General features: G+C 36.4%; 1 protein-coding gene across 1 annotated transcript in view; it reads right to left on the reverse strand.

The window, feature by feature from the left end:
* The window catches only part of LOC102534001 (fibrous sheath-interacting protein 2-like), a 66,576-nt gene that overhangs the window by 9,486 nt on the left and 42,931 nt on the right, over positions 1-14,159 (reverse strand). Inside the window, exons 15-17 of the mRNA XM_072956352.1 lie at positions 4,211-13,599; positions 1,053-1,555; positions 94-174 (exon numbers count right to left, since the gene is read on the reverse strand). Of these exons, the coding sequence (XP_072812453.1) occupies positions 94-174; positions 1,053-1,555; positions 4,211-13,599 (9,973 nt within the window). The remainder of the gene's footprint in view (positions 1-93; positions 175-1,052; positions 1,556-4,210; positions 13,600-14,159) is intronic.

Here is a 14,159-nt window from a genome sequence, read left to right on the forward strand (position 1 = left end):
GTTTACTTGAGGGGCCCATTCTTCCCATCAACATAATTTTCATTTCAGATTTCTATTTCCTTAGCTAAGTAGTATTGCTTTAACTGACTGTACCTAGAAAATGAAGGCAGGTCCTCTTCATTGTATGAGGATGAACTCATAATTCTATGTATGAAGTAATGTGTAGGTTCGGAACTGGATTTCACTTCTATTCCCTGGAAAAGTACAAGTCATATAATATACAAAGGAGAGTTTGCAATAAGTCAAGTAAAATACACTATAGCATTTCCTTAGTCATCTTTACAGCCAGTATTTCTGACCAGGCACACTTTGGTCATGAAACTTCATATAGCTTCCCTGTAAATAAATAGATCCCAATAAATAGATCAGAGTTTGCAATTTTGAGGGCAGGGCCAACCCAAGAGGTCAGTGAGGCCCAGACCATCACAAGAAGGATACAGAGCCAGGGACAAGAGCTGTGTATCAAGGTGATAGTAGAGTTTTTGGACTGACTACAGGAGGAATATTCAACATATTTGACTAACTTGCTATGTTTCAACAAGCTAGATAAATAATTTTTAAGAAAATAGTTGGTTAAATAACATGTCTAAAGGTCACACAGCTACTAAGCGGCAAAGCCAGAATTCAAACCCAGGTAGGCTGAATTTGCATGAATCTTTTTACTCCCCTCCAGCCCATCTTCTGGTCCTGCCCACTGGCATGGGGTTTGTGTGCACAAGACTTCCAATGAGTATTTACAGGTCAGAGTACAAAAAAGAATGCAATCTATCATTTAAAATAATTAGCTTGCATTTCTCCTAACTGGTTTCCATTTTCCCTTTTTCTTATCCTTCTAATTAGCCTAGGACTCTTCCCATGATCTGTTTTTGTTCAATTGAGGTTCCTGGCTACATCTGTTAATCATTTCCCTTTTGTTGCAAATATTGTCAGAGACTTGCAAATATTGGGAGAGACTGCCTAGATCCAGTTTATGCCCTTTTCTTCCTACCCAATGTATATTACTTGGACTAAGTTTGTGAAACTCTCAACCCTTCCTATAGAAACCCAGTCACTGATAGTTATATTTCTTACTTACACTCAGTTGTGTCTTTTTCTCCCAAGAGGAAGAGTTTCTGTCAGTTGAGAATTCTGAGGTAGTTACATCAACTTTAGAAACAGTTCTTATTTGTGTCTGCTCAGATTCTGTGCGTTGTGTTGGTGATGCTTCAGTAATTGCAGTTACACTGGATTTGGGGTGACAACATTTTCCCAGTGACAAATTTTTTTTCAGATTGCTCTTGCTCATCAGTGACTCGGGGAGAGCCACTGTACTTGAAGTGGGCTTCACCTCTTCTTTTACTTGATCTTCAAGTGGGGCTTCTGGAAATTCTTTTACCACCTCGCGTAAAACAACTTCATCTTCATCAGAAGTTAAGCTCTCTTCTGAAACTTCTTGATTAATATCATGAGTTACCAACCGAATGATAAGATCTTTTTTGCTTTGGACGTCTTTTAAAAGCTCCACTTTGCTGATGTCAGGCTTTGTTAAATTTTCAAATGAATTTCTACTAGCAGTCTGGAATTAAAGAGACAATGAATATTAAAAACAATCGCCTCAGTCATTTCTTCTGTGGTTGTATTGTAATAGGCAATTTTCATATGGTTTCTAGTTTCAATTTAGTAAAATTATTTATCTTCTAATATAGGAGTATAATTGCTTTTTCTTATATATTAGTGATATATTTAAAAGAAATAAATGAAAATCACAAGCAATATTTGCTCACTTCTATTATTTTTTTTCATTCAAGAATATCACTCCAGTCCAAAGAAGAGACCCTAACTAAGGTTCTTTCTTTTGCTTCAAATTTTACTTTTTACTTGCCAAGAAATGCAAAAAGTGAAAATACTTTAATTACATTGTTTTCATCATTTACCTTGAAAGTTTTGTAACAGATTTAGATATGATAAGATGTTTTTCAAAACTTCTTAGTAGGGAACTAATAGAGCAGTCAAATACAGATATTTTCATGAAAAAAGACAAGTTATTGGCTGAACTGGATTTTTAAAAAATGAATAATAGCCACTATTTTGAAGGCCTTTGAGTATTCACTCCTCACCCCTCCGCACCCTAATCCTTTGAACGTATTTTCAAAAGGAAGCTTTAAAGGGTAAATCTTCATTTCTCCTCACCTCCCTAGTCAAGTGTCATTTTCCACTTTCCAATGTTAAAGACAGATTAAGGAAGAGACAGTTATAATTAAACAAATGACTTTTCCCATTTCTGTAGCCTTAGATGGTGCCACAGAACTTCTAAATTAATTTGAATTATAAATATTAGATTTCTTTGTCACACTGCAAACCAGATTTTCAGATAAATGCTGCCTTAAAGGAATATCTTTTAGGCAAAAGAAAATTAAAGAACTCTGCAAGAAATGGAAAATAATCAATTTTGATTATCTGTGCTGGTGGCAGGAAAGTAGTTCAAAAAATCAAAACTCATTCTATGTGGCTTTGGAATGTGACACTGCATGAGCCTTTAACAGGCATGTGTCTAGTGTGCTGGAAAGTTTTGGTGCTTCAACATAGCAAATGAGCCCTGGTTGTGGAATTCTGACTGAGGAATAGCCTGGGAATTGTCTAGATTCACTGGTCTATTCTTTGTGCAACACCCATCGGCATGCTGGGGGTGGATGGCACTGCTATCCAGATGGCTGTAAACCATTAAAACAGATAGCTAAAATAAGCCGAGCTATCTATATCTATTTTCCTTAAGACAGCTCTTGCTCCCCTTAAGATTAGCAGGGGTAGTTGTTTTGGATTAGCTATTTTCTTCCAACTTCCTCTGGGCTATAAAAGAGATAGTTAAAGTACTGATGAAGGATGTAAAACAAGGAAGCTGGTAACCAAGAAAAACTGATAGATAATTTCTGCAGATGGTTAAGAAGTAATGACTTGGGGGTAAGGTTCTATAGTTTAGACAGATTTTTGTTTAACAAGTAATTAGTTATACACAAATAAAGACTACTAACTAAATGCTAATGTAATTTTGAGAACCCAGAGAGAAAAGGACATTTTAGAGCTAGAAAGGACCTTCATCTAGTCCAAGAAACCAAGGACCAAGGAGATTCCATCAGTGTCTATCACAATCTTAGTATTTGAGACAAACAGTGTATTCACCAGCTGTGAGACTTAGTTCAGTGAGCTCGATAAAAATGCTAAGGAAAACATGCTCCTAGGCTGATGCTCCAGGAAGGCTGGCTCTACAGAACTTTGCTCCGTTTGTAAGCCACAGGTATGTGAGTATGTGAGTGCACACCATCAGTGCAAGAGGCTCATTTATACCTAGGGGCTTTGGTATTAAATTATAAAGTGGGGCTGGATCAGTGTAACTCCATCTCCTGGCAAAATCATCTCTAAGATCAATAAACTAAGATCAGTATATTAAAGTAGAAATAACTACTTTTTCAAAAGTTGCATTGTACCAAGGACAGCGTCTTGGCATTTCAAGTCCCTGTTACTTAAATACATTTGGAACCAAAATATGGAACTGCAGAGGAACTAGTTCATAAAAATAGCAGCTTGAAGACAACTGGGTCTAGGACAAGGGTAGAACAGGAAAGAAACTGAGTACATCCTGTGGATGTAAGAATATGGAGAACTGGGATAGTGTTATGTAACAAAAGCGAAATAGGAAGAAACAAATGCTAAAGAGCTCACCATCTAATGTTTGTTGATGAATGTTGCTAAGTAAAAACCAATACTACTGTGGAGCCTCAAGTTCGAAGATTTCAATCTCTAATAGAGGCCAGTTTAGGTGATATTCTAACTGGCCCTTTTGGACCCATATAGTATTATGGTAATGTGTATCCATAAAAAAGAACTATGGTGATTGTAAAAATTGCATTTCTTCTAAGTTGCCAAATGAAGACTACAATTCCATTCAGTCCTGTTTGTTGGTAAGGGTGTTTCTTTGCATTCTCATTCTTCAGGAAATGGCAGTTCAGTCTGACTGGCTAATGGAAAACTAGCCTGCCACCTTTACACTGAGCTACACTGCTGATGGGGTTAGTCCCAGGAAAACAGGATTGGAGTTCTACTGGACTGGGCAAGAGAAGACTGACCATATTTTACAAATACTTTCATGTAGACCTACCTGAAGAAGGAAATCTTAGAAGGACAGCCAGGTCTCACTAACTGCTCATTTCTTTTCACCACCGCCTTTTGCACTTACCTCTAAAGGCTTTACATTCAGTCGTCCTGTCCCATCCAAAGAGACACGTCTTTCTTTCTTTCTCTCATCAGGTGTAGCAGTTGAGTAACTCCTCCCACTTATTGACATTTTTCTCAGTGTTTCAATGCTGTGTCCAGTTCTAGCCAAACACTCCATTTGCAGGTTCTCCAGAGGTTGTGTTTTTATAGAAATGACCCCTAAGTGTTCTGCAACAATGTCTGGATCAATGTTGATTGGCTGTTTTCCATGGTGAGGAATTATGCTAACTGAAAGCTCCTGTCCCTTTAAATCTTGATCGACTCCTTTTTGCTCTTGCTCAGGTTCCGTTTTGATAGCATGCTCATGTGCCTTTTCAACAATTCGACCAACGTCCAGATTGCCAAAGAGATTAGCATGTGATTCTTTGGGGCTAATTGTTTCTAATGGACAACTGGAAAGTTTCCTGATAATTAAAGAAGCCACTTTAGGAAAGATGTGGTTTACACCTTTCATGTCATAATAAAGTTCTTTATGTGTTCCAGATTGCTGTAGTACACGATTATAAATGGAATTGACCATCTGAGAAATAATTTCTATACTTTCTGGATTTAAAAAGTTTTCTTCAGGATTAGCAGCTATAATACTAACGTTTCTTCTGGAAACTTCAGCTATTACAAATTTTGTCAATTGAGATGCAATTTTAATTAACTCAGGCTTTGATAAGTTTTTAGCATCTTTGCTTGAGGCACTTGGCAACTTTATTAGTTTAGCCAAGAACATGGCCAGTGCTTCCTCTAAAATCCTGGCATCTAATACAGCCTCTTTTTTGGATGAAGGCTTTTTCTTTGACTGAAGGTCATCAATAATCTTAACCACCTTTTCCATAATTTTGACAGCTTCCAGAACTAACTCTGAACTTGACGTTTCTTCCTCTACTTGAGGATGAAATTCTGATTTGGAAATTTCCTTCACCATTAAAAATCCTATTATATCAGACAGGACATTGCTCTTACCCATTAAATCTTTATACACTGAAATATGGGAGCCAGAGTGCTTTAAAATAGTGTCATAAACAGAAGTAACTACTTTTTCAATAGTTGCACTGTCTGCTAAAGATACAGTGGGTGATTCTTTGACCTGTGGTACTACTGTAATCTGACTTTTAGAGATATATTCTTGGAATGAACTTAAGATTTTTGAGGTTATTTTTTGCATTTCAGCATTTAGAGAATTATCTTGTCTCTTATCTGCCTTTGGAAACATAGATAGAAGCTTCGACAAAAATTTTACAGCAATTTCTTCTATTATGTTAAAGGGCAGTTTGTAAGCCCGTGATGGCTGAGGCTGGGGAACTTCAGTGGTTTGGATAACATCTTTAAGGATATTTTCAACAACACTGTCAACTTCTGTACACTGAGGTGGCATCAGTTCTCCAGAAAAATAGTTTTGTAACTGATTTCCAGTCACTTCCTGTACAACTAAATTCACTATGGTTTCTGAAAGGATTTTGCAACCACTGCTGATACACTTTTGTATGCTCTCTTGAGATCCAAATTGTGGCAAGAGATTATGATAAATAGCCTGAACCACTAACTGAATAACTTCATCATCATTAGGACATAGGGATTCTACATGCTGTATAATCATATCTTCATCTTTGGAAATTTCTGTTATAACTGTACTTGCTAACTTCATTTGAAGGAAATTCAATTCTGTGTACAAATCATCCTCAGATATTTCTGCTTTAGCACTGGCTACTGTTGAGAAAATTTTTGATAGAAGAGAAGAAATTATACTTTCTAAAAATTCATGAGGCAGCATTATGGTGTATGGCAATGATGTTTGACACTCTTTGCAGGCTGTTTGGGCCACCTTATGGACCTTTTTCATAACCTCCTTAGAATCTAGAGGCAAACACACTGAATCTGGAACCTCATCATAAAGTAGCAAGTTTAGCTGATGCTGAAAAATTTCTTTTATTACTGCATTAGCTAGCCTTCTTGCTAATTTTTCAACATTACTATTTATGTCCTCACAAATGGAGTCTTGAGATCTATATTCCTGCAAAATATTGCATATAGAGGAGTGAACAACCTTATTGACCAATATTTTATTGATTGATTGTTTTTTAGCCATAAAAGGTGCCTGATCTGAAGAAGGTATTTTAGTTGCAGGTGTCATTTTCTGCATGAGTGGTATACTATCCATAATTATTTTTTTCTTGGGAGGTGTTTTATCCACAAATGGTTCTTTTTGCCTGAGAGGTGCTTTATGAACTGATGAAACTTTATCCTCAGATGGGAGGAACTTACTTCCTTGATCTGGGTTTAATACTTTAATTTGAGCATCTGAAAACTCCTTTAACAGGGAATCAATCAGTTTCAGAGCCGTGTCATAGAGCTCAGCTTGATTTACATCATTGGTTGCATTTTGGCATACATCATCTGTATCCGGTAAGGAAGAAAAAATCAATTTGTTAACTATTTCAGAGATAACATCTTCTAAAAAGTTAGTAGGGAAAATCCTGGGTTTATTTTCTGGTGGGTTCTGAGGGTTGTCCCATTTACTAGGTTTACTTTTAATCTCCTTATCTTCACTTTTCTCATTCTCCTCCTTTTTTGCAGGAGCATTTTGCTTAGCTGAACTCATTGAAGCACGCTGTGCAAAATCCTTGCCATCCCCTTGAGTTACATGTGCTGCTTTATCGCCTAGAGGGTTTGGGGATTTTGAATCATCCATTGGTCCTTGGAAAGAAGATATTTCTAAAACATTTCTGTTAATTTCAGTGATATTTTGGACATGTTTAGGATGCAGGATTCGTTTGTCATCTGTAACTGTGTAAGATGGAGAATCTCTCCTTTTCTTTTGGCTCTCTCTATCTCTCAACTTGGATTTCAGGGGTGGTAATTCAAAAAGTCTATCCCCCTTCCCTAATGAACTTTCTTTTTTCTTCTCACTCTTCTTTTTATCAACTATTTGAAAATCTGTTTCCAGGACAAGCTTCTTAGTTTTTGTATCATCAGTAGCTACTGAAAGACGTTGGCATACCTCATCATCTTGCCCTTTCTCATTTTTTCTAGCCAAACAGTCTTTCTTCTTGGTTTTACTCTTTGTAAGTGCTGTACCCAAATCTAGCCCTCGAGTATCTTTACTTTTCACACTGGTTGTTGGAAAAGTAACTTTTGATAACTTCTCATTATCTTTTCCAACTGAACTTTCCTTTTTCTTTTCATCTCCTTTCTTTTTCTTTGCCAAACCTCCAACTGACTCTGATGCTAGGGTAGTTACTTTACTCTGCATAATGCTACTTATATTGGTGCATATTGGCTCATGGGTGCTGCCTGTTTTCACTGATGCCTCCTTCTTTTTGAAGTTCTCTTTTCCATTAAGTGTTTTTCTATCTATCTCCAAAGTGTCCATTTTGTCTTTTAGGCCTGAGGTGAGAGGAATAAGTGTAGATAATTGTTCTAGTGAAGAAACTTGGTTCTCCTTCAAGCTTCTGTTTATCTTTGTAAAGGTTTTATATGGTAGGTGTTGAATTCTTTGGATGATGCTATCCACATTTAGAAATGAAAAGAAGGTGGAAGACCAGTCTCCCCAAAAAAGTGGCTGAATCTTGAAAGCAGAGATTGCCTTCTTGGCTAAATCAGCAATCATTTCTATAGCAATGTTACTTCTGTGATCTTTCTGAACATTTTTAGATCCATGTATTTCTCTGATCTCATCATACACAGAATCAGATACTTTATCAACTGTCTCTTTATCTATTGGTGGAAGCGAAAACATTTTTTCAGCATTTGCTAGAACTTTAATTTCACTTTTTCTAAATTCTCCTATCAGGGCATTTGCAAATTTTATAGCCAGGCCCATGAGGTCTCTTTCTGATGTTGCTTTGTCCTTAGGATCTTCAGCAATACTTGGTAGGGTATAACATTTGCGAACAAGGTCAATTATGACATCTTCCAAAAATGTAGCAGAGTACACAGAAGCCTGAGGGAAGGGCTGCAGTTTTTCTTTATTAGGATTCAAGAGTTCAATGATATGGTCATTTTCGAGTAAATCACTGGGAGATGATTCTTCATCACATAAAAATGGCTGCAGATGGTGGTCCACAATTCCCTTCATAATGGAACCAGCTATTCTCCTAAGGAATGGGCCTCCCTTTTTGCATGTATCTTTCTGTGCATCATCTTCAAACTTAATTTTTTTCATAATATTGTTACACATGGAATCAACAAAGTTATCAATTGCCCCTAATTGCAAACTTTCCACATGCTCCTCTGCCTTGGCAAGTCTAACCTCATGTTCAGTAATTTCTGTTATAATATCTTCAGTTAGTTTTGAAGCTGCATTCACAAACTCATAATCTGGTGGCACCTCTTTATTTAGTTCTGTTTCAGTCTCAGATGAAGGGAATATATGTGCTAGGAGCTTGTAAATCATATCTTCTAAAAGGGAATGAGGCAATACAGTGATGCATGATGGCAAAAAGTCATGGCTATCATCATTGATGGTGTTGAGTATATTTCTGATGATGTTCTCCTCTCGGAGGGAGGAATAGGAAGAAGTTGCTAATTCTCCTGAAACTAATGACTCCACTTGATAATCATAAATTTCTCCTAACAGCAAATAATATATTTTTTTCCCAAAACTGACAGCATCACTTTGTATAGCTCTATAAATATGAGTCAGAGATTGATAATCATCCAATATTTTTTCACAAATAACATGGACAGTTTTTTTAACCATTTCCTTATATCCTTCTGAAAAATACAGATTTTCATCCAAGTGATCTGCAACTAAAATTTGTGATGTGGTGAACTCCAGCACAATTGATTTTACTAATATTATAACAATGTCAGTAACATTGGCTTTTGCTTTAAGTGGGTTTTCAGCGGCCATGGTATTATGTGAGAATACATAAAGGATTTTGCATAAAAGCTCAGAAATTACTTCCTCCCAAAAGACAGCTGAATTCACAATGAAAGATAATTCTCTTTGTTTAGGCTCTACTGCTTTCTGTTGATATGTTTGATCCACTGTACCTGATGGATGTGTTTTATCTCCAGATAAAAATGACTTAAGATGATGGTTAAATATTTCTTTTATGATATAACTCGCTATTTTTGTAACAGGTATATTACTTATGCCTTTTTTTTCTTTTGAAAGAGACTGGTATAAGTTTGAATGAGAAATGTCAGTATAAATGGCATCAACCATAGCCTGGATATCTTTTTCTGATATCACATTTTGTTTTTCATTTCCATGTTTAATAATGCATATTGCATGTTTAGAAATTACTGACATGATTTCATTGATTAGTCTCACAACTGTGTCGCTAAAGTCTGCCTGCAAAAGGTCTGGGTCTTCTGCACTGCAGTTCAATGCACTTATCTGAGATAAAATCTGAGTGACTATTTTTTCCAAATGTGTATGTGATAATGTGGTGGTATATATTGCATAAGTCTGTCTTTGGAGTCTTGATTTACTGATCGCGTAATGAACTCTCTTTATCAAAACATCAGCATTGAGTTTTGAATATGATTTAAAAGACAGGTTTGCTATAAAATCTGGAGGAATTTGGAAACCAAAAACTTCAGTCAGGATAATTTTAGTTACCCTCTCAGCCAGTGTCTTTGTGTCACTGAGAAAGTCCTTATTAGGTTCCAGTTCATATTCTTGTAAAATTTTCCTGTATGCCGTGTCAATAATTTTGATCACTATGTCTCTATCTACTGGTGGAAGACACAGTTGTTCCTTAGCATCTTCTATGATGTTAACTGGACCTTTTGAGAATTCTTCTGTTATCAAATATATGAGTTTTTCAGCTGTCTCTAACAGTTCTTTTTCTGACTCTCTTAATGATTTTGTTTCCACAATGCCTAACATCTTGTGAAATATTTTGCTTAAAACCCCAGAGATCACATCTTCCAAAAAGGCTGAGGAGTAAACACTGGCAAAAAAATGTTGCTTTCTCGTATCATCAAAGTATGTATATGATGAAGGAAATGACAATTTTCCATACACAAATGGATGAAGATGCTGTTGACAGATATTTTTAATGATAAAACCTGCTATCCTGTCAATAAGAACATTGTCCTGGCTTGTAATATCATGCTCAACTGCTTCTTGAGAACCAGAGTTTTGCAAGATATTTCTTAATATGGAATCAACGAGATGCTGAGCATCATCCTCTGAATAAATAGATTTGGTTTCATCTTCATCTTTTGAAAGTCGAATTTCATGTTGGGAAATTTTCCTCCTAATAACACTGATTAGCATCGAAGAGATTTCACTGTGATTAATTTCTGATCTATTTTTTGGAGTTTCACTGTGTGGAATCACGTTAGATGCAGAAGGAAAGATTCTAGATAATAGTACTCTGATTATGTCTTCTAAAAACGTGTATGGCAGCAAGGTGTAATAAGGAGATAAATGATGGCTTGGCTGGGTAGGTTCACTGATACTACTAAAGATGTTCTGAAAAATGTTCTCTGCTGTTAAAGTAGCATAGGAAGAAGCCAACAAATCCCCAGAAAACAGTGGGTGAAAAAGATAATCAGAAATAGCTGCTACAATTAAATTGGTAATATTTTCTGCAAAAATATCACTGTCTTTGAGTTCTTTATCATCAACCTCAGGGGCTAGCCCTTGCTGTTTCAGAATATTCTCATGAACTAAATTGACAAGTTCATCCACAGTGTCTACATCTACAGTGGGGAACGGCTGCTCTTGGTCATCATGAAGAATGCAGATTTTAGCTTTTTTAAAATGGTTGTTTATTGAGTTTACTATTTTTGGGGTCATTTTATCCAAATCATACTCAGTGTTATATTTTGGATTGAAGACCTTTGATAATAGTCTGGCAACAATTTCTTCTACAAATGCATTAGTGTAAAAGTCCATTTCTAGTGATGATGGCTTCTGAGGTCTGTGCGGCTCTGTGACTTCACTGAGAACCTCTTTAACCATATTCGGTATTTCATCCAATGAGGTCGTTGAATGTGGTAAGCCCTCTCCACACAAAAAGGGTTGAAGATGATTTTCAATAATCTCTTGAATAATGAGACTGGCTATTCGCTCAACCATAATCGGGCTTTGGCTTTCTATACTTTTCTGTATTGACACAAGAGAGCCAGACATCTGCAAAACATTATTATAAACAGAGTCCACCATATTATGAAGGTTTTTTTCTGTATATAGATATTGACAATCATACTTAGTGAGCCAAATCTTGTGCTTTGAAATGGCTAGCAAAACCTTATTTACTGTACAGGTGGAGATCTCATTAAAATCCAGAGTCATTAAGTATTTATTTCCCAAGCATGAAACCTCGCTGGGTGGAGGAATGAGCTGAGATAACAGTCTTCTGATGACATCTTCTAAAAACGAGTGTGACAGCATGGTAGTATAGCCTGTTGAATGTTGAGCTTGGTAATTAAGTTCATTCAGGTTGTTTTGAAGTTTCTGCAGTATATTTTCAGCTTTGAGAGGGTAATATGAGTTAGGCATGAGTTTTCCTACAAAGCACAATGGGAGTTGGTAGTCTACACTCTCTTTCAAAATGTCATTAGTTATCTGTTCTGCTATTGAAGTGGCAGCATGGGCCAGATAATTGCCACAGGTAACTTGCAATGTATAGTCCCATAAAACATCATTAAAAACAGAGTCAACAATCTTACTAACTGTTTCTTTATAGACTGGTGGGAAATATATCCTTTCATCAACACCCTGTAAAACAGTGACTTGAGCATTATTAAACTCATTCACCACAGAGGTGACATCTAATATATTCATCTCCTTGAGCTGGGCTTCAGTGATGTTTACATTTTTGCCCTGCAATGAGGTGGAGAGGTTAAGAAAAAGGTCTGCAATTATTTCTTCCAGAAATGTGGCAGAGTAAACTCCCGAGTTCATGCCTCCTGGATATTGCATGTTAAGAATGGCTCTTTCATTCACTTCCCTTTTACCTGGTCTTCGAAGAGGAGGTAGAGAAGGGAATTTCCCTGAAAACTGCTTACCAAATGGGGTTTGAATTTTGGAATGAATCGACCTAAGATTATTCAATGGTCTTGTTGGAGGCTTGTTGTCATAACTCATGAATCTTACAGAGCCTTTACCCTGTCTTGATTCTTTTATTTGTGGCATTTTTACTTTTGGAGAACTAGGAGATCTCACTCTTGTCCTATATGTCAAATGCTTATTTGTAACAGATGGACTTCTGGGAGGTTGCTGTATACCACATGACAATTTTTCCATTAAGGATTTTACCAATCTATGGGAAATAATACTAAGCATGGATTCTTGATCTATTTCTGCCAGATTTTCCAAGAGGTCTGACATGACATATCCTTCAAATGGTGAGCCATAGTCCATTGTTCCCCTGCAATATTCCTCTACATTTTGAAGTATGTTGAACAGTTGACGTTCTGTTGCTATTTCATCAGAAAGAGGATCATTTGTAAGGAAGTTGTTGGTTGTGCACTCTTCCAAGAGTATTCTAGTAAGTTTCTCACACACAACATTCAGAAGAAAAACTGACTTTGGGGAGAGCCCTAGGTTATTTCTAGGAATTCTATGACTTTCCTGGTTATTTGAAGATAGGAACATTTTTCTTGCTATTTTACCAGAATCCATATCCCAATGTGGACATTCATCTGGCAAAAACAAATTGAAAACGATATTGAAAATTCTGTCGACTGTTTCTTTGGATTCCTGAGTTTTTAGGCTGCCAACCAGAGTGTCCAACTTGCATGCTAGGGAATTTAGTTTATTTTTCTGTGCTAGTTGATTAATTTGGTGAGTAGGAGCTGACTTCCAACTTCTGGCACCTATCTGTCTTTTCATAGTTTTGGTTTTGTTGCAGATGGGCAAATTATGGCTTTTAACCATGGAAGGTGATTTTTTTCTTCGTTTGCTGTCAAGGTGATGATTTATTCCTATTTCTTTAGACAGAACATGGATCACTCCTATCAAGAGATCCTGAAAGAGATCATTGAAGTCAGCCACAGCTTCTTTTGGGCAGTAAATATATTTTGTTTTCACAGAAACCACTTGTTGTGTAGTGTCTGCCTTTAATATGTCACTATTAAAAAGGATTTGAATAATGGTTTCAGAAATGCTTAAAGCAAGCCCTCTGATAGAAACTGACCGGCTCTCAAACACTTGGGAATGAACTAAAATAACTTTGCTAAAAGTTGCATCTTGGTTTTCCAGGGATTTCTGTTTTGTTCCACCATCTTCAGTGCAATTGGAAATGCTTGAAATCATGTAGGAGATAACCAATTTAGTGAGATGTTCACAAAATTGATTAAGTGAAGAATCACTATTTATGCTTCTTAGAGGCTGTTTTGATTTATGTTTTTTGCTTAACAGTGTGGAGACAATAGGTACTTTTTCATCAAGAGGACCTTAAAACAGAAAACATTGCTATTTTAACATGCATTAAGGGAAAATGTTGACATTCAGAATACTGGCAATATTTTATATATGAATTTCACTTTGAATGTACCTCACTCAAGAAATAGAAAAACCTAGTCAAGAAAGGGACTAGGTTTTCTTCAAACTTCTATTTCCCACCTGTGGAATCTTTACTTCTGCTGGGAAGTTAGGAAAATAGCCCATGAGTATTCAAATCTCTAATTTCTGGTTTCTTCCTTGGATAGCTATGGTGCTTTAATAAGTTGGAAATCCTGGGGCAGAGAAATGATTTCCAGCTTTAGAGCTGCAACGAGCTAGGGTGATTCCAGTGATATCTAGAGATCTCATATAATTCTTGAAAAAATTTTTGGCTGTTCAGCTAATTATCCCATTTGGGACTATACAATACACAATACACTGAACAGAATGAACTGCTGATGTTTGACAGTTTTTTTTGACGTATAAAAAGGCTATTTCATATGGTTCAACCCAATATATGCATGTAAGCTTTCATAGAAAGGGAGTGTAGATACTATAGTTGTAAGCATGG

The sequence above is a fragment of the Vicugna pacos genome, chromosome X (genome assembly GCF_048564905.1).
Source record: "Vicugna pacos chromosome X, VicPac4, whole genome shotgun sequence".
Classification (NCBI taxonomy): domain Eukaryota; kingdom Metazoa; phylum Chordata; class Mammalia; order Artiodactyla; family Camelidae; genus Vicugna; species Vicugna pacos.